The following is a 21,108-nucleotide window of genomic DNA, read 5'->3' on the forward strand; positions in this document are numbered from 1 at the left end:
TTAGAGGTAGTTGACATCCTAGATGAACTGTAGGGTATATAACTATAGGTATTTCGCGATGCCCACTTCAGGCCAAAGTCTTCATAACGTGTCCATACTCAATTACCATATTACAATCTTAGGTAAATGAAAACTATATAAGTAACATACCCATCGGCATCCCCTGGGCGCCGAGTCCGGGAGCAGCTGATGCCCGAGCAGGCAGTGCAGCAAGCGGGCGCGGGCCGCGGGAGTAGTCCCCAGCACCACCAGCGCTGTCGAGCGCAGCGACTGGTTGCCCACCTCCTGCACCGCTGCGAATACCTCAGGATCTGGGGAGATGACGGGAGATTGATTACAAAACTGCTGGTCGGTAGGTAGTGGTGATGGGAAAATACCAAATTATTTTGTCACAACTTTTAACTAAGGATAAAATCGCTTACTTGATCCTTGAGGAACTACTAATCAGCTAAGTGGTTAACGGCACATTATTATTAAGTGGGATTATCTACACAATTTATACGGCTTCAATCTCCAATTACGCGTGCCTATTAGGTAATAACTTGAAGACTAATATATAATACAAAAATGCACCAAATAATTAGGATACCATCACGATTCGGTTTATCTTATGCGAAAATGACGAGTCTTGACTGCTGATCAGTAATTAACTTATACAATTTTATACTTTTGGAGTGTTTATAAAAACAACATACTAGATTTTTACGATAATCTCACTAAATAGGCTTCTGGCATCCATACGAACGTAATATTCACGATAACTTTGAAGCATTTGTATATCCCACTAAACCTTTTCGGATCTTTGTGCAGAAGACTTTAGGCATGATAATGACGAGAGATAATCTGTGACATCTAAAACAGGCTCTTATTATCTCATGAAAGACGCTTTATACATCCACGTGGCTAGGCAACGTAAACTGGTCTGACTATAGGCTATTAATAAACCGTATGACTGTGAGGTGACATCATTAACTGCGTGCTGGATAAAGGACAATTCTAGACAGAAACGGGGAATTTCTACGTTCAGATAATGAGTATCTGTGAATAATAATTGTTATCCAGGATGGAATAATCGTGATTGAAGTTAGTACTTTTTGGTCAAAACTTACCGAAATGCAATATATCGGTGACGTCATCGAGCGCCCGCTGCGTGTCCCGGACGAGGCCGCGCAGAGTGCGCGTGCGCGCCGCCAAGCGCCGCGACCACGCGCACCCGCCGCCCGCCATCGCTGGCACCCCGCCCTAACACTGGCCGAGACGAAAGCATGCGGTATGGACCTGGGGTAAATTATATATGATAAGCCTAATACAACCAGTAAAAAAACTAACAAAGTTATTGACAGGGTATGGAAATGAGACGTTTTGGGCTCTAAGAAAATATAATATACAACAATTTTCACGTAATCTAATCTTAAACTATGTATGCAAAGAATGTGTTATGAGAACTTGCCTACTGATAAACATACCTACATGCTATAGATAAATTGCACCCAGACACTAGTCGTAAAGCGTAGGTAGGACTACGTCCGTAAGGTTGCTTATACAAACGTACAAGCGTACTAACGAGACGCCGCAGCAGTAGTAGGCATCACAATTTATGCGCTGTTTCACGTCCAAGTGTAAATGCAGCTGTATTGCAATAAACAGGTACATAATAAACATTGTCAGAATAGAGAAAAGACTAATTATTTTCTTTAAAAAACATATATGCGCGATTACTAACATAAAAAAAATCTCAGTGAGTAAATCAGCAATAAAATTGTATTTTCGTACTGGTCCTTCTGTTTACAGTATTATCCAGCCCAGATTTCGTAACACACGTGTTGAACTGCGCCGTTGAGTCGCGCGTATCCAAGGACCGCATGTCAAATCAGAGAGAGTTAATTAGACGAATGTTATCAGAAATTCCGTTACGGATGTGACAAGTATGGTTGTTGTATTTGGGTTAGTGTTACAAGTTTCCCGCTGCAGGGGATGCTTCTTTTCACTCTTTATATTTATCCCCTAACTAAGGCTGGCAAGATTAAAACTTAACTTAAAAAGATATGAAATTCTAGAATTATCGTCTAAAGGTTTGTGTTAAGTAGCTCACCGTCCGACCAGAACCAGAACAAGGCGGACGGGCCTTCCTTGTCCTAAGCGCGCCTCAAAGAATGTCAGATGCCTTAGGGGAACCCATGAGGACTGATGCCTCCTGAGCCGGCCGGATTGTCCGAATGGAAACCCTAGCCGTCGTTCAAAATAGGGCAAAGGAAAGAACATGAGTGGAATCTAGTAAGTGAAAGTATGACACTCCCTTCCGCTTAAACTAAAGAGAGTCCTTTCAGATTTCCCACTGAGAATAAAATATAGTTTTATATGTACATGGAAAAGAAATCACAGATCTTTTTATCTTCACAATTCCAAAAAGCTGACTACAAACCACTTTTATTTCAACATTCCAACAGATATCTGAAAATACTTTCTCCAATCACGGACGACAGTCAGTGCAATGCTAACACTATCTAAATGGCTTGATGCAATTAACCTTTCCTCTTTAACTGTGCGATAGGCAACAAATTGACATGTTGACACTATCACTCGCTTTCACAAAGACTTCTGGGGGCCAAATACCTTCTCAAAGCAATATTATTTTAGTTGCGCGTGACAGCGCATTACACGGCTTAAAGAATATTTCAACCAAATTTCGAAGCCTGATCCACAAAAAAAATAATCACGTAAATTTTGACTACTCATTTTCCCTCTTACAAACCTTTTTTTCAGTTAAAAAGTAGTATAATTATGTCCTTTATCAGGCTCCAGACTATCTGTGTACTAAATTTCATTACAATCTGTAGTTTTGCCGTGAAAACTAGACAGACAGAAATAGTTTTGCTAGTATAATAAATCGCTTCCTCTCGTCATAATTTTCTCTTATAGGTCAACAAAGAACATAGTCCGACATACGTAGAAGAATAAAAGAATCGAGACAAGTCTTTGGATATTGAAACATAGATCAAGAGATCGAATTATGCAAATATCTGCGGATATGCGCAGTAACTGCGATATTTGCATAATTTAGTTCCACAAAAATAAATATGTAAACTAAAACAGCACAACAACAACAACTATGAACTGGCCAGAGCTAGCATACTCACGATAGTGATTCTTATCATCTTATCGCTACTTAATCATCTCGATAACATTTTTTACAATCAATAAAATTATAATAGCTTTATTGCTAACAAGATAAAACTATCGAAAACCACTAAAACATAATAAAAACCATTCGGATCACGTTTTAAATAGTTAACGGTATGGACTAAGCACGGATTTGAATTCCGGTACTATAGCCAAAAAAAAAGTTTTTTTTGTCTCGGTCCTTTTGTCTGGTCCTTCGAGACTCGTATAAATTGGTCCAGACGTTTACTACGTGGAAACATTACAAGGTCAGGTCTCAATAGCCGGCGATAACCCGCAGGACAATTACCTTGGCCGGTACACAAACAAACGTCATCGCGACGCTGTCAACACAATATACAGTAACCTTATTTTTATTCTACGTATAAATATTACTGACGTTTTTATATTATGACTTTCTGTTAATTGTTCTAATACTAACTGTCTATTACGGAAAACCGAATAAGTAAAATAAGAATCGAATTAATTCCCATCCAATTTGGAATCCGTTATCGTCAAACTAATCCATAGCTGGAGAGCCTGGTGAAATTTTTAATCCTTCACTATACACCGTGATTTTTTAGTCGTCTTACAAAAGCTGTGGGCAGCGTTCATGTATCCAATGACTAGAACACGTTCATGATAAAAAAATAGGTATTTATGAGATTTGAATAAATTTAGAATGCAATTTTTATTCAATATTATGATGCAATTTGTAGTTTTTTAGAAACACATCTCTGTTGCGAGCGCGGTCCGAGCCTTGTAACAATGGTGAGGAGCGCGGGCGGCGGCGTTTTTATCATTTTTAAGAGTATATTTCAGATTTCTCTTGTTTAATTTTTCTTCGTACTTATTATTTTAGTTGATGATAATAAAATAATAATCGCGCCTAGGGGTATTTTACGTCGGATACATGAACTGGGCTGCTTTTGTAAGACGACTAAAAAATCACCGAGTGTAGGCGGAGTCCTAAGTCTAGTCAGGGAAATATTTTTACGCTATACCCGAAAATACTGGAGATGGTATTTCTTTATTTAAATCAAAAATAATCCTAAGATGCAGGCATTGGGAGCAAGGTACACAGAGAGAGAGAGAAACCTCCACAAGATTGGCGCGCTATTAAGAAATACCACTTTCTGGATCAAGCCCTTAACCCAGGAGCCCAACAAGAGCCTAATCAGGTGTAACTGGAAGCCCTAGCTGTCTTATTTTCTTCATTATTATTTCCTTCCTTAGGTACGTACTCCTTATTTAAGTTCTACACAGAATTTTGCCAATTAAGGATGGTACATATATTGATATTTGTGTTTCGGAAGGCACGTTAAATTGTGGGTCCCGGCTGTTATTCATGCATCTTTGACAGTCATTACAGGTAAACAGTCACAGGTAAAAAGCTTGAAAAGTGTTGCCCAGATAACTAGGTGGAGGAGGTCAGATAGGCAGTCGCTCCTTACAAAAAAACTGGAACTTAGCTGAATCCGCTTAGACAGGAAGCCGACCCCAGCATAGTTGGGAAAAGGCTAGGCCGATGACATATATTGATATGTAGGTTCTGCATTACTTAACATACAAATGCATCTGCATAGAAACAACTAACATCGGAACCGGTTAGATTATTTAGATTACAAAAACCTCCAAAACTTAACTTCGACATATTTTACAACATATCCAGTTTCTTATCTTAATTACCTCAATATACCTTACATTTAGAATAGGTATCATCTAATTAAATAGTTATAAAACACAGCTTATACTTTGTTGAATTGACTAGATAATGCCAATTAAAAAAAATCTGCTGCATTCGTAGAGGGAGATGAATTTTTACTGAATCTCTGAGCGACTTCGGTAAACTGTTACCGGTAAAAAATGGGTTTTCATTTTGGTTTAGATACGAAAAACCCAGAACTAAATTGGTTTTTTAGATTGAGCACGAAACATGCATAGGGAATTTGGTTTTCACGTATAGTTGTTTTTATTTTTTTGATGTATAGGGGTTTTTAAACTTTATACGTATACTATGTAGCTACATTAATCAACGTAGGTATAAATAAATATAGAATGTAAACTAATACTTAAGAAAACTAGATATTACCTAAACATTGTGTCCTGCAGAAAAAATATGACAGCATATGTCGTGAAATTGCAAAAGAAAGCATTAAGTCCAAAAGAACAGTATTCAAGGAAATTTCTTCTTCATATTATATCCAGATTCCTGATCATACTAGCGCTAACTGCTATTCCTAACATCCATATTATTGTCTAGTATTTGCCATCTCATTGAGTAATCAAACGAATAAACAATGCCTCGTTATATCAATGACACATCAATAATAGTAATTAGTGAAAACTACGGATAAGCTTGAGATCCTCACATAATCGGCTGGTGAATGAATAGTGAACACTTGACTAAATTGCTTCCTCAATTCTGAAATATCAAGGTTGACGCAGTTATGGACACAATAACTTATGATACAACGAAACAAAACATTATTTTTTTGAACTGCACCGCTTAATAATATTTTTTTAGAATAAAACGTAAAACAGTCTTCAAATAAAAACTACTGAGCCAAACTTAATGATTTTTTTATGGCACCAAAGGGCAGCTATTTCACGTAACATAAAAATATATACATATCTATAGAATCGTTCCATTCAATTCGAAATTCTGAAGTAAGTAACAAACATAAAAAAGAAACAAAATTAAGAACCTCTTCGAAGCCGGTTGAAAATTAAGCGGAGTTAATACCTAAATACTTCAGGACGAAAGCAAGAAGAAGAACATACAGATTTGCCGTCTCACTTGCTCAATAACAACAGTTCTGCTATTGCAACTTGCAAGCCGTAACAAACAGGGTAGTTCCATCCTCATCCAATTGATTCTGACACAAACCTCCATGTTTAAGATCTTCAAAATATAGACACTGGTCTTTTTACGGTCTAACAAGAACATAAACATAATATTAATAACTAGATTTTCACCCGCTTCAAGGTCGGTTATATCGCGTTTCCAAGAGAACTTTTCAAAAGTCCGGGATAAAAACTATGCTATGTTCTTTATCAAGGTCAACTCTGTACCAAATTTCATTAAAATCAGTTCAGTGGTTTAGACGTGAAAGCGTAACAGACAGACAGAGTAACTTTCGCATTTATAATATTAATAGTAGGGATTTTAGCTAATATTGAATTACTTTATACTGTAATGAATTCAAGCGCAATGCTTTAGTCTAGTTGGCTCAATCACGCAACTAATATTTGATTGACCTGCATTCAACCAAATTCAGTTAGTTTTAAATCTGTCTTTATTTCGAAAATGCATGCCATAGAAAAAATATAAACGAAACGTATAAAAAGTATTTGTTCTGTCTGCGCATGTTACTATCAAATAGTCATTTGACGCCTACGTTATAAAAGCCGATATAAATTATGTTGACGTCATCAAATCAAGTATTGTGTAAACCAAGTTTACATTATGTGTGCCTATGAGATGCACTGAAGTACCTATGTAGATATAAATCATTTTTGAGTCGAACTGTAGATTGGTTTTGTAGAGTTATGCATATCTATTTAATACTGGCTATAGCCGCGACTTCGTCCGCGTGGAATTTTATTAAAATTACCTTATTGTACTAGTCAAAATATTTTTTTAATACAAGTAGCCTAAGGTCCTCCTTATGTCACCTGCCAGTCACGTTAAAATCGGTCCAACCATTTCCGAGATTAGCGGGAACGGACAGAATGACAAGCAGACAAAAAATTTAAAAGGTATATATAAGTATGCATATGCATGTAGTACAAACGGTTATTTTAATATAACATACAGACACTTAATTTAAAAAAAATAATTATGTACGGACGAAAATTTTGTACTTAGCAATGTTAAGCCAAGTTGTCGTATAGTCAGTCGAAAAGAGGCCAACTTATAAAATTAATAACAGTTTTTTTTTGGAAGGTATTCGGCAATTTACGTGATGTTTTGTTTTAAGAACTGTGACTCTAAAAAGCACTCTTGCGGGGGTTTACCGCTGAACAGAGCGCCAGTCACATCCTCCGTCTGCGAGCATGTCGGAACAAGTCTTGTTTCTTTGTTTCTAGCATTTTGAGAGTTCATCGACTAGCGGTGGGATATCATTAAATTGTTAAAACTTGATATACAGTTTAAAAAGTCATTCATGACATAATTTATAAGTTATGTTGTTTTGAAGTGAGAACAAACGACCACAAATAATATTTTCTAGACTTTCTCATTAAATTTCTAAATTAAAACCGGTAGAGTGGAAGTCGCGCGAGTTGGAATTACGAAACTAAGGGTTCCGTACGAATAGGCAAAAAAAAGCATTCGTCAAATTTATTTTATTTTTTTGCTGTTTAGTAATAGGCTTCAGTTTTTTGCCAAAGGTTATGAAACCCTAAAAACACTCAGCAGTTACTTAATTTTGTTGCTATTTTAATCAAAAATAGGTGCTACAGCACAATTTTCGTATTTTCACACACTATGACCATCACATCAATCAACACTGCGAAAATATAAAATAATCTATTTCTCCCACTACACAGGGAAAACCCCTGTCAATTACGTCATGCCTAACACGGTACCGCATTAGGATATTCAACTTTAATTCATTTACATAAAGACTATATTTGTAGGGACGTGTGGTCGTAGATATGTAGTCTTCTGTACAAGCATTGCGCAATAATGTTAACTACCTGTTAGTCATAGAATATAAAGTAAGTTGATTGATAATATATTTAGGGTTCTCTAACCAAAGAATAAAAACAAAACCCTAACACTGGGGCTCCGCTGTCTGGCTGTTGCGGTCTGCCATCAGGCTGTATCTCATGAATTGTGATACCTATACAGTTTCTCTGATAAATGATGACATATTTCTTTTGTCGCTGTAAAAATGTTGAGGATGAGCAGTGGTTTTTTCAGAAATTAATATGTCTACCAACTTATGGTTTTTTTTAGCCTACTTGTACGGGACTCTTATTGTCGCGCTTCCGACCCGCACTTGACTGGTTTTAATGAACCGTAAAGGCCAACAGCAATAGTAGTGACAATTGAAAACAATTAATTAAGACTATGTTTTTAAACAAATGTTTTAACAATGATATCCATAGTTTGAATACTAATATTAAGTACAAATGAAACAGTACCTATCCTAGTGATGATACCTGTTTATAAGTTATAACAATTGAATAAAATTAATGTTTTATAACACCTTCTCCTATGTCATAAGCTCGAAGCCCCACAGAGTACCACTGACGGCTTTGGAAGAAGTTGTTACCTTTGAACCCCAAAGAACAAAAGAAAAATTCCAACAAGCTTAAGAGTGGATTAAGTTAGAATTATCCTAAAACAAACATTACACTGCAAGTCAAATAAGAAACAGCTGTCCATGTAGGTATCATCAAGGTTATTCGCTTTTCACACGTTGTAACAGCTGTTTATGACAATATGAATACAAATGTCATATTTGTAATTAAAAAGTAATAGTCATTTAAACAATTATGTTCCTATATTGAGAAGATATACTGGCTTTCTTCACATTTTATAATGTCTGGGTGTAATCTATACTAATATATAAAGCTGAAGAGTTTGTTTGTTTGTTTGAACGCGCTAATCTCATGAACTACTGGTTAAATCTTATTGTGTTCAATAGATCATTAATCGAGGAAGGTTTTAGGCTATAAACCATCACGCTACAACTAATAGGAGCCAAGATACAATGGAAAATGTGGAAAAAACAGGGTAGATATAAATCATAACTTATATCTTCTAACCATGCGGACGAAGTCAGGGGCAATGACTAGTTTATTTATAATATGTGTGTATTTAGAAATATATAAGTATGTTTATTTTATCACTTGTCTAGTACTCATAATACAAGCTTTACTTTGAGATTTGTTAGCTTTATGTGAAAGTTGTAGAAAATATATAAATGATTGTTGGATGAGATATATTATTACACCACAAATTTGAATGATAAGGAATGTACTTATAAAATAAAGAACCTACTTATTTAATATAAAAATATTAATATTAATTTTAATAAAATAATAAAACAATAAAGAAAAAAAAAACCAATGCAAAATGTGTTAGGTATTTCTATATGTGACACAGAGCCTGATCTGGACAACTAGGTTTGTTATTATGTGGGGTGTAAAAGATTGATAATAACAGAAATTGAGTGAACCAACTGACAAAACTTGAGTCCTGGTGGTATTCCATCATTCAAGTAATCTCGCATGTGGCACTACATGATAACTCGCAAATAAAGATTGCAGGAATAGACAGGTAAAAGCTATTTAACAATATTATAAGTTATATATTAACTGGGCATGCTTTATTAGACAAAATAATATATTCATTGTTTTGTGACACATTTTATGGCAATACTAGCTGTTCGCGACTTCATCCCCATGGGTAGAAGATATAAGTTATGATTTATACCTGCCCTGTTTTTTTCACATTTTCCTTTGTATCTTCGCTCCCATTAGTCGCAGCATGATAGTTTATACAATAAAGCTCCTCAATGAATGGTCTATTCAACACAAAAAGATTTTTTCAATTTAGACCAGTAGTTCCTGAGATTAGCTCGTTCAAACAAACAAACAAACAAACTCTTCAGCTTTATATATTAGTATTGATTTAGTTGTTATTAAGTCTAATGACAGCAACTTGCGAAAGGACCTTAGTTTTGTAATATTCCAAACTTGCTCTTATTCAGTCTCCTAATCTATATATATAAAAATGAAATGCTGTTCGTTAGTCTCACTAAAACTCGAAAACGGCTGAACTGATTTGGCTTTTTTTGGTCTTGAAATATTCGTTGAAGTCCAGGGAAGGTTTAAACGGTGAGATAATACAAAAAAAATGCGGAAAAGACCAAAAAAATAACAAATTTAATTTATTAAGGTAAAGGCACCATATTCCGGTATTGTAGAAGAGAACAGTGTTATTACTACTTTCTGCAAGATACATTATTTAATCAATAATTTAGATGTTTTTTTTTAATAATTTACGTACACACACAAATAGTCTTACAAATGATGGCTTTAGTACGTGTAGGTTTTCAAATAATCGCTCAGTTTAAGGCTAGCAGATACTTGAATGCATGTTTCATACTAAATTTGCTAAATAGTGTTTTAGATGATAGTTTTATATTGTGTGAGTTTTTGTTTAGTTTAAAATATCATAAGGTTTATATTTTTTATCGAAAACACTTATCCCTTGAGTATTTCTTCACGCATTGAGGAGAAAATTAAGTTTTTAAATACCGAGCATTTTTAAACACTAAGACTGATTTAAAATCCAAAGACAATAAAGAGATTTGCCTTTCTCCTTTCCTTAATATTTTTTTCACTCAGAATTAGGAACCAAATGCATTGGAATTAGAATTTTTTAATCGGAATAAGGTGCCTCAGACTTCTTTACATTTTTCATTGTTTAACATTTTTATCTTTTTTACAGTCAATCTGTAAGTATATTACAAATTAAGATAAATAACACTTCTAATAAAAAATTCCAATTCTACGGAAAGGTATATTAAATACTCAGTTTATGTTCTTTTAAGTTATAATGAAAACACCGCGGAATTAGGTGCCTTTACCTTACTTTCCTGTCAAACATTTGACATATTTTGATGTCTGTCATAGTTTGAAAAGTAAATTAAAAGAAGTCTTTATTGTTTTATATATAGTCATAAAACCTACTTAGTAGCCAGCGGAGCAGTTACTTACATTTTACTTGATCAGGTAACTTCACAATAAAACTATGACGATGACTAAAAAAGGTAAATCTTTCCCAATGTTTCAAAGGAGCTAAAATATGGATGATCATAAGGTCCTCAGAATCTATTGAAGAGCGTCAGGAGAGAGTTGATGCTTTTTGAGAACATCAGGCTGCAACTCGCTCCGTAGCGTTAATTGCGATTGATTTCTCAGCGTATCTAGAGACAAGTGCAGAACATGATGCGCGACAGTCCGCTGATCGTAAACGTCACGCATTGTATCGCGAGTTGGAGACGTTAATTTACTGATGGAAAATTATACTTGAGTTCTCAGCGAAATCGCATATCTACTAATAGGTCTTTTGAAACAAGTGATGAACGTGATGGTGAACAGTTTGACCGAGATAAACATAAATTTTACCGAACACTTACACAACAAAATATTCATAATCAATTGGAAAGTCAGAAAGAATAACTGGACAAGAAGAGACAGAAAAAGAGCGCAACGAACATTTGAATTCTGATCGCCTTCGACATTCTTTGAACAATGTCGAAAACACCTGACATAACGTATCAGATGTGTCTCAAAATGTTGCCGTAAGGCATGGCGGCCTTCCTTAGGTTGATAAGGAACGGAGTGCATTTTCCTATACTCCTATGATTGACTGCGCTACAGATTCCGCCATCAGATATGGTTCGGTATATATTATGAAGGTGTTAAATGGCAAAAAGAAACAAACGGTATGTTCTTCTCAGTTGGGAAAGTACATATTGAAATATTAAAAAATAATTCAAAAATATTAAGACTACTATGCGTTGACCATTCACATTCCATCTTTTGATTCCACAGATTTAAGAAGGCCGATTTATGCTGACATTTTAAGTGCAAGCTCAAGTTTACCACCTTATTGGTTCGGATGATGAATTGGCCTAAAAATTACCCAAAGTTTTTACAAATTAAATATATTTCGTATCGAATTATCATGACCAGACATAACACGAGAAAATGACCCACCGGCTCATATTTCTGACCGGCAGAAGCACGCGATCGGTGTGTAAAGGATTGAAACACTCTACCATTCACGGACACAACAAACGCGTATTACCTACATAGCATATGTTTAGATTTAGAAGTTTAAGATAATGTAACATTCATCACAAGACTTGCTCCCACGCTATTAGACGACTTTGTTTGGGTATATACAGATTATGAAGTATATATGAAAAACCCTGTCCGATCTTTGAAGGACAAGTGATTTGCCAGACGTGCAGAAAAGTAACATGGCTTTCTATTTAGTAAAAGAATTTCCAAAATCGGTTCAGCATATTATGTTGAGATTACCCCCCACAATGTCACAGACTCACAAATTTTACCTCTCTATGATATTATTAAAAAAATATACCTTAAGTTTATTTTTTCCTATATGCACATAACCTACATATACCGACTTATATTATAAAGCTGAAGAGTTTGTCAGGCTTGAACGCCCTAATCTCAGAAACTACTGAGCGGTATGAAAAAATATTTCAGTGTTAGCCCATTAACTGAGGAAGGCAATAGGATATATATCTACCATCAATCTATGATTAATAGGAGCAGATCAGTAATGAAATATTTTACAACTAAGGGCAGAAAACTAATCCGATTTAAAAAAAAACCTACGTTATATTTTCTAACCACGCGGACGAAGTCGCGGGTAACAGCTAGTGAGTTAAATAATTTAGATTACAACATTCTTGTTGAGGTTACTTACATTAAATAATTTTATTAATTAAATTGTTATCTAATATTATCACAATGTTGACAGAAATAGGTTAGTGACATGGTTCCCAACTTTTTTATAGTTTTAAGCCATTTAGAGGTCAACATTGATTGTAAATTGGATGATGACAAAATTAGTTCTGCATGAAGTTTTTATTTTAAGAAATTTCATATTATTCTTGAGTAAGTACATAAATTTGATAAAACTTTTGTTAAGTTGTTATAAATTATGCATTTTTTTCAGTTAACAAGTTATTGCTAATAAATATTACCATTCGTACTGTCTATCGTCCCACCAATCAAATTGATTCATTGTTTATTTGATGATGAAGCATAGCAACTTTAAAACTATTTTAAAACATGTCTATAGTCGCCCTTAGCACGGCAAAGCCTGTTTATTAACTCTATTAATAAACAGAACGCATATAGACGACAACAACTACTAATAAAACCGGCATAAACAACGCAGTTACTAAAAAAATATAAGCGAAAGAAGGTAAACAGAAAAAATCTAGCGAAATTCCCGCCATTCATCTTCTATTTTTTTTTATTTCAACGTATTACTGCAATAGTGTTGCCTCCAACAGTTAAATATATAATTGAGGATGTAACTAACATTATTACAACATGGAAAACGGTACGTACCTAAAGAGTGAATGCACCGAGAAAACTTTATAATCCAATTACAAACAAATCTTAGCACATAACTTGATTATCTTCGATCTAAACACCACAAACATGTAACTATTATCACTGTTGACAGTTGTTTCACAACACTTTTATTGTTATTGCACTCATTTTGTTTTTCAAAGCGAAATTAGCACAAGGAAAGGAAAACCAAATAACAAAAAAAAATAGCAAGCAAACAACCTTCTCCACTTAACGATTTGACATTGACGTTTATTTCTCTGTGTTGCCTAAGTAATACGGCAAAATACCCATATTTCAGAATGCGTTAAAAAACAAAACGCCTATTATTTTAAATTATTATGTATTACAATGAAAGGGTATTTTGAAGCAGAAGTAAAGGATAGAAAAAAAATCTTTTTTAGATAAAAATAGGCTTTTATGGGAAAACTGAAACATCAAAACAAAAGATTTATAGACTAAGAATAAACATAGTCAACCCATTTTCACACTACAGTATAAAACTTCTTGTGATAGCAGTAATTGCTTAGAATGAGGGTAAAAAATGATTCTTGTAACATTATTAAACGTCAAATAACGTTTTATTATTGCCTTAACTCCAGCTAAATGTGCAATTAATGAGTAATTGACGTCAATTAATTAAATAGATCATCGTTTTAGTACTGACAATAAAATGTTATTGAGAGTTTAGGATTGAAAACACTTTAAATAACATACTTTTAAAAATTTACAATAGTTTTAAGAATTCAACAAAGTTTCTTATCATAACAGTGAATTTATTTCGCTTCAGATAATTGATAATGTGGCAGTAATGTCAATAGTAGCTGCGCCACCTATACTTATAACGGCCAAACTAAACCTAACTTAGATAAGAACCATTAGGAATATCCATCCGCTAGGTGTCAACCGCTGACCTAGTTCCCTCGCCTAGTAAAAATAGCGGTCGACAATAGCTCAAGCACTATTTATAGTGCGTATCTAAAAAATTCTCAAATCACACACTGTTATCTCGTTTTTTTTAAACATCACTCGAATACCGTCCGTTTGTCTGTCACGTCGTGGTTCGTAACGCGCAACTCACAAAATCTACCTCCCATAGGACGTAAGTGCCACGGTAATCGATAAAACCTCGCGCTACAGACAATCCGTTGTTTTTCGTGTGAAATACCAGTGCCCTTTTAGTTGCCGCTAGAGATTTTAGTTTAGTAAACAAGGGAACATGTTATATTAGTGTTTAAAAGTGTTAGTAACAAAATGGAAAGTGTTAAAAGGTATATAAGGAGTGAGTCTGCGAGTTGCGCTCATATGGTTGAAGAAAGCGCTGCGAATAACAGAAAGACGGCCGATCCCCACGAGAAGCTGAAGGCGCTGCTGAACTCGCCCGAGGATGACACGGACGACACCCTGCCGCCCTCAGACGCACCCAAGTTCGGGACCGTCATACACAATAGGATCTTCGTGGGCGGGTTTTCCCTGACCACGACTGATGAGGACCTGTGGAAGTTCTTCTCTGGCTTCGCGACAGTCACCGCCGCCAGGGTCATCTACGACAGAGCCGGAGTCTCCAAGTGCTATGGATTCGTCACATTCGCCAGCCCCAGGGTCGCGAGGCTGATCGTCAAACAGGTTTGTCCTTTATTAAAATACGCGTCTATGAAAATGTTTGATTAAAATACTGGAAGTTTTAATTCATGATGTGGTCGGTGTGTCTTAATGGGGATGAAAGAGGGGATTAAAATTGTTTGCGTTCATTGTTCCGAGCCATCGGACCGAGGACAATAAAGTTCAGAATATGTTGGGACAGCTCGATATTTATTATCTCTTTCTGTATTTAACGAGCTGCTTCAAATATTTCAGGTAGGTTAATTTACATGAAACGAAAATATTTTTGGCTGGGCGATGTCCTTTGTTTTGGCTGCGTCGACGATACTTAAATGTAATAATTTTCGATATGTTCTTGTTTTCAATGACTTATTAAAGTAATTTAAATTTAGAGGCGTATCCAAATGAATTTTCCGTCGCTTGGAAGTATATACCCAAAATTTTCGCTCAATACATTAGGAGAAAATTTTCGCCGTAAGTACCTACTCGTACCTAGGTCAGGTGTTGCTAACTGGATACATTGCAAAAACACATTAATATACTGGCATTGAACTTCATATAGATCATAAATACATACGATAATACATTATCTAAAGAAACACATCGATAAGAGGTAAAATGACGTTTGAATGACAGATTACTTGCCGAGAATTAGAACACAATGGCTCAAGGATACATTATCAGATACGGCAGATTTATGTGACGAGTTTAGTACCGTGTTGAGGCAACATCTTATAACTGCACGTGTCTTAAGTCTTGTTAGGTTTATTTTTAAACCACGTGGTATCTTTGGGAAGTAGGCGATCCATACAATATTTTGGGCGTTGCTAAAATAACGGTATTGTTATAATTTGTCGCTTTTGTCTCCCGGAATTGAGTTTGCTTTTAGATTCTTTTGTTTTCAATTGGAAAACTACGCTCGTTCTTCATGTTCGAGTTTAAATAAATCTTTTGTGGTTTTGTCTTTATCGTTCACCTTTACCACAATGAATAGTTATTGGATTTTATTTTATTTCATGTTCTAGACAGTTAAGTCTTTCTGATTTTTTGTTACAATACAAAAGTTATCTACCATTCTCAAAACAGAATCGGAAATATCGATTCCTAGTTTGCTCCACAATTAACAGACTCAACATGGTCCAAACATTTTGGTTTAATAATCGACTTCGGGTTCGACACAATCTAATTTTGTCCGAACCAAAATAATATACTGCAATCCGGAGTTCACAGTGTCTGTTCAATTTTAGACTTCGCGATCAATAGCCTAGACTGTGTATAGCCCAAACTTGGACAGCCTGTACTTACAGAAAACATTCCGTTTGCATTAGCCATTAACTTAACTACTTAGTACCAGAAGGCAATCACATGCATTCATAAATAAGGCACTAACATGTTATTAATGACTCCTAAGCAGATTACAGCAGGCTTTGCTAATGAGTTTATGTTTAAATCAAACCACGGAAAAAGTTATCCTGTGTAGCGTACGCGAAGCCTTCAACAAATACAGCTAATTAAAGGCGATTAAAAATTAAAACCAGATAATTAGAATGTAGAAGTGATCGGGTATCTATCAGGAGTTTTTTTATATCTTGTATTCATTCGTCTTTTGTTTTAAGCCATAATTATAATAAAAATGCGTGAATTAATAATTGAGGCCTGTGAAAGATCTTGACTGTTTTTTAAGGTTCTCATCCACTTGTTATAACTTTTAGCTAAAAGCAAAAAAGGCTGTGTTTCGTTGGGCTAGTGGTAGTATTCCTATATTGCGTTAACCGATACGCGGTCTCCTCTCAATGATCCCTCTGATGAAGTTTAGATAGGCTTAAAAGGTAGCTAGCTGGGTTGAACTAGGTGCAGAAGGTGGCATACCGGGCATTATGGCACTTCTTGAAGAAGGCCTATGCCCAGTGGTGGGCCGCAATGGCTGAGGTGATTGATTGCGTCAAATTCAATAAAACCCTATCAATCTCAATTGAACCATACAGCCTTTTGAGCATACAAACAAGCTTTTCAAAGATGTCCAGTCCTTAAGCTCCAAAGTAGGGCGAGGTCTAACCACAAAGGTCCAAGCGAACTTTACAATATTTGCATAGATGTAGATTGAAGGTAGGCATAAAAAATATCTTGATTTCGATCAATCAAACCGGGTTTACGATCTGACGTACTGATAGTGTAGTTATGGGCTGCGCACTAAGCAAAACATAGCGAACTCTGACGAATCGGGTTTTTGTAAATATTTTTGCTAACATGGTGACTGGTGATAAGGCTGATGAAGGATCGGCAACATTTAATATTATTGATAGTGATGAATTCCTTTTCCAGTTGATTTCTGATAATGTGAAATAGTCTTTTTTATACAAATGAATTATGAACTTGGTGTACTCGCTTAATAATTGTTACGGAAGACTTCATTTTAAAAGAAACATTTTTGTCCCCTTTGTGTAGGTATTAAAATAAATACATTTAACAGTATTATTTTTTTCTGTGTCATAGAGCTTAAATTTTGGCTCAAATACATATCTGGTATTATATTGTTCAGAATAGGAATAAAACTGCAATATAACTAGTTTGACAATAATATAATATGTGGTGTTGTCCATAAATTTCGGAATTATATTAAGCACACAATACTGTGACCTTATCCTTTCGCATGACCTTAAAACAAAGCTGGCACTAACACAACACCGGAAAACCAAATACATAAAGAGTTTATGTTATGAAAATTGTACATTTTTAATACTTATATTTTAGGCGGACTCCTGATAGCCAGTCTCTTGTCCATGTCGTATTTTGAGAAGGTATGGATATATTTTTAAATATATCTTTGATAGTACTTTCTCCTCAAAAAGAAATAGGAAATAATATTCAATTAGGTAGGTTCTATTTAAATTTATAGGTTCTAAAAAAAGTGCTCTCATCCAACCTTCTTTTGCTAACCTAGCCTCTTCTGCCTATCTCATTCAATTCCAAGGATATTTATACATTTAAGCAGCGGCAAATATTGTTCTTCATATCAAGAAACAAAAGACAAGCGCATCGCTGATCCCGTTGTTACTGCGTCCATTTACCAATTACTGACAAGAATACTTTCCTTGTACCTATAAATCTATATTTTTTCTTTTTCATAGAAATAGATTCGCAAAAATTTTATGATTATAGAAATACTAGCTAACCCAGCAAACGTAGTTCAGAGGGTCCACCACCATGTCAAGTAATTGTATGTGGAAGCGTGACAGCGCTATACATTGTATAGAGCGTCATCTCTGTTACACACCTGCAAAACTACTACTTTAAGATGTGGCGGTAAGGCCAAAGCTTCTTTTCTGACCGCAATAATCACTGTAATAGGAAACTTTTGGAAAATGACATCGGATTATTAGGTTTTTTCTGAAGCAAGAATTTCCAAATCCTGATTTTGTACCTAACCTTAACTTTACCTTTTAAAGCAAGAAATGATGGATTCTTGAAATCCGCAGAAATCTTGTAACCGAATGTCTGCATTATTTCAGATTCATTTTTATTTGAAACTCCATGTTAGCTAAGCCACGGGCAAAAGCTAGTAGATAATAAACTCCCGATAAGGTACACTTGCTCAGCTCATCGAAGAAGCAATTCCCGTGTAATAGGAAAGCATCCATTGTTATTTTCCACTCTGACCGATTTCCCTTGGTACGGGGAAATTCTAAGGCACTGATATTAATGTTGGTACAATACCTGGCGAACAAATGTTTTCTTTTCAAAGCTTTGAAAGAAGGAATTATGCTGTATTCTCCTATGGGTATATTAGGTATTTTTTATAGTAATTTTCTTGTGGCTGAATCATTCTTAAATGATGTTATGGCTTACTTTCGGGGTCACTTACCACGGTCGCGAGTCGAACTTGTACCAAACAGTTCGACTCGCGACCTGAAACTAATCGGTCAATCCTGATACTCTCTCATTTGGACCGATTTTGAAATAGGAAAATATCACTTCGTTTTTCGGAATAGTCACTACATTCTAAATACTTTTTTAGGAGAATAATTTATTTACTTATACAAATTAATTATCTTCCCAAAAAAATTACATCAAATATAAACTGACCTTCTTTTAGTATGGTTGATTTACAACCTGGTATCAGACTTCTCCAGGGCCGGATCTAGCGACCCAGGGGCCCCGAGGCAACAGAGGAGTGGGGGCCCCCTTGGTTCAAGTTATTTTAATCTAGTAAAAATGTATCGAGCTTTTTTTAGATGCATAGTGTCAATAATGTGGGTTTCTACCGTGGTTTCATATGTTTTTTTATTTCATCGGGAGTGCTGGGCCCCTAGTCGTAATGGTGGGCCCCTGGTCATAGTGGGCTCCTAGGCACTGGCCTAAAGTGCCTTATGGATGATACGGCACTGGACTTTTCAACCACTCGGATTGCTCACACCGAGCTACAAAGTTAAGAAGTTTAAAAACTAATCTTTAATACCACGAAGTAAACAGATTTGTTTTTATTATAAAATCTTACTTACCTACGTTGCCAGATTATTTGCCATTCAGTGTCGGAGACTTGCCAGAGTTGCCAGTGTTGCCAGGCTTCTGGCGGGTCTCCGTGCCAGTTTACATAATAAATGTCTTCTTGGGACACAAAATGACATTCTTAAAAGAATTTGGTTTTACATGCATTGCCTTATCTTTTGGTAGTAAGCATGAGTTTCGGGAAATTAGACCTTAACCTACATTGATAATAATCAAAATCGTAAAGCATTGTCACTGTCAATTGAAGGACTAAGTTTAGACCGTCTTCTTTATCTTGCTCTATCAACAAGAAAAAGCGGTTTAATGGGTTTTACTTACAATACGTAATATTTAATATAAATTACTTACCAAACAATAGGCAATATTCTTCATTATGGCCGTAAATTACCCCGAGGTCTCATAAAAATGTTAACGACGCATAATTACGGTGCACAATAAAAAAATGGTCTATTTCCACCATCGACAACTTCGCATAAGTTTCAATTTCTGTTAAATTCCCGACTCAGCACTCGAACCCAACACTTCGAAAATAATTATCCTAAAAACCATTCGTTTATACGAAACCTCATCCTGAAGTTGCAACGTTTCGTTATAAGCCGTTTAATGTATTTGGGGCTTTTCGAAATGAGGTTTTTGACTGCGGACTCACCTTGTCGGGGAAACCTTTTGGGTGTAACATTAATATAATATTATTATTATATTTAGATATATTATGTTATATTGTACCGGTTATGGCTACGTTTAGATGAGGAATGTCACATATGTTTGTTAAGATTTACAAAATCTATTATGATTACGTCCAAAACTTAGCGGTTCTCACTTTTATGCTTGGGTCCAACTAAAAATACCGCTAGCCAAATACCATGCCTAAAAAAATACAACAGGACCCACTGACTAATGCTATTTACTGTTACTTACTTCTCACTTTTCCGATAGAAAATTTAAGGATTCGTTTCTTCTTTTCATCTTATCTTTAACTTATTACCTTACTCTTTAATTAAAAAAGAAACATTTGAGACATACAAATCACATATAATCATTACCAGTTAACCGAGTTCCAATTCTTATATAAACGATATCTCCTATCTCCCGTTTATATTATAACAGCCATATAAACCAGCTTACAATGTTAATCAGTGTTATTAACATGTACATAATACAATGATTACAACATTATTTCTGAACGGTTCATATCTGCATCCAATTTGAGAGATCGGGTCAATGATTTCCACTCCAATTTTCGATCTCGGTCACTTTACGTATAATGTACGGTTATTATCAAGCGTATTACGATATTACACCCACAGGAGTTGGTAGGATACTGCATTGAGGTTCTTCAATGGTTTTTGTAAAGATTTTCTGCTTTTGAGCAAATATTCCAGTTTTTAAAAGAGTATTTTGTTTTCAGGATTTTTTTAATTTCTTTATTCCTCTCAGTCTGCTTAGAGACTGATATCATTATAGTATCGATGAAATCTTAATTATGAAATACGTCAGGAGACAAAAATAATCCAGGCATAAATAAATAAATGCGGACAACATCACATACATTGTTCTGAACCCAAAGTAAGTTGCTAAAGCACTTGTGTTATGGAATTCAGATACAACGAAGCCACAAACACCCAGACCCGAGACAATGTATAAATGTGAATTTTTATATTGACCCGACCGGGGATCGAACCCGGGACCTCAGAGCTAGCG

General features: G+C 35.3%; 2 protein-coding genes across 3 annotated transcripts in view; one reads left to right on the forward strand and one right to left on the reverse strand.

Annotated features, from left to right (window-relative positions):
* Positions 1 to 13,557, reverse strand: part of LOC113497925 (dual serine/threonine and tyrosine protein kinase-like) — a 30,915-nt gene extending 17,358 nt beyond the window's left edge. Inside the window, exons 1-3 of one of the 2 annotated variants that reach the window (XM_026877738.1) lie at positions 13,300 to 13,557; positions 1,110 to 1,280; positions 151 to 311 (exon numbers count right to left, since the gene is read on the reverse strand). In XM_026877738.1, the coding sequence (XP_026733539.1) occupies positions 151 to 311; positions 1,110 to 1,227 (279 nt within the window). In that variant the 5' untranslated portion in view covers positions 1,228 to 1,280; positions 13,300 to 13,557. Of the gene's footprint in view, positions 1 to 150; positions 312 to 1,109; positions 1,281 to 13,296 lie in introns of both variants that reach the window. The other variant, XM_026877739.1, reaches the window with a different exon arrangement.
* Positions 13,558 to 13,964: 407 nt separating this feature from the next.
* The window catches only part of LOC113497893 (protein boule), a 33,805-nt gene continuing 26,661 nt past the window's right edge, over positions 13,965 to 21,108 (forward strand). The window contains exon 1 of the mRNA XM_026877686.1: positions 13,965 to 14,925. Within this exon, the coding sequence (XP_026733487.1) occupies positions 14,554 to 14,925 (372 nt within the window). The 5' untranslated portion in view covers positions 13,965 to 14,553. The remainder of the gene's footprint in view (positions 14,926 to 21,108) is intronic.

Source organism: Trichoplusia ni, chromosome 10 (genome assembly GCF_003590095.1).
Source record: "Trichoplusia ni isolate ovarian cell line Hi5 chromosome 10, tn1, whole genome shotgun sequence".
NCBI classification, from domain to species: domain Eukaryota; kingdom Metazoa; phylum Arthropoda; class Insecta; order Lepidoptera; family Noctuidae; genus Trichoplusia; species Trichoplusia ni.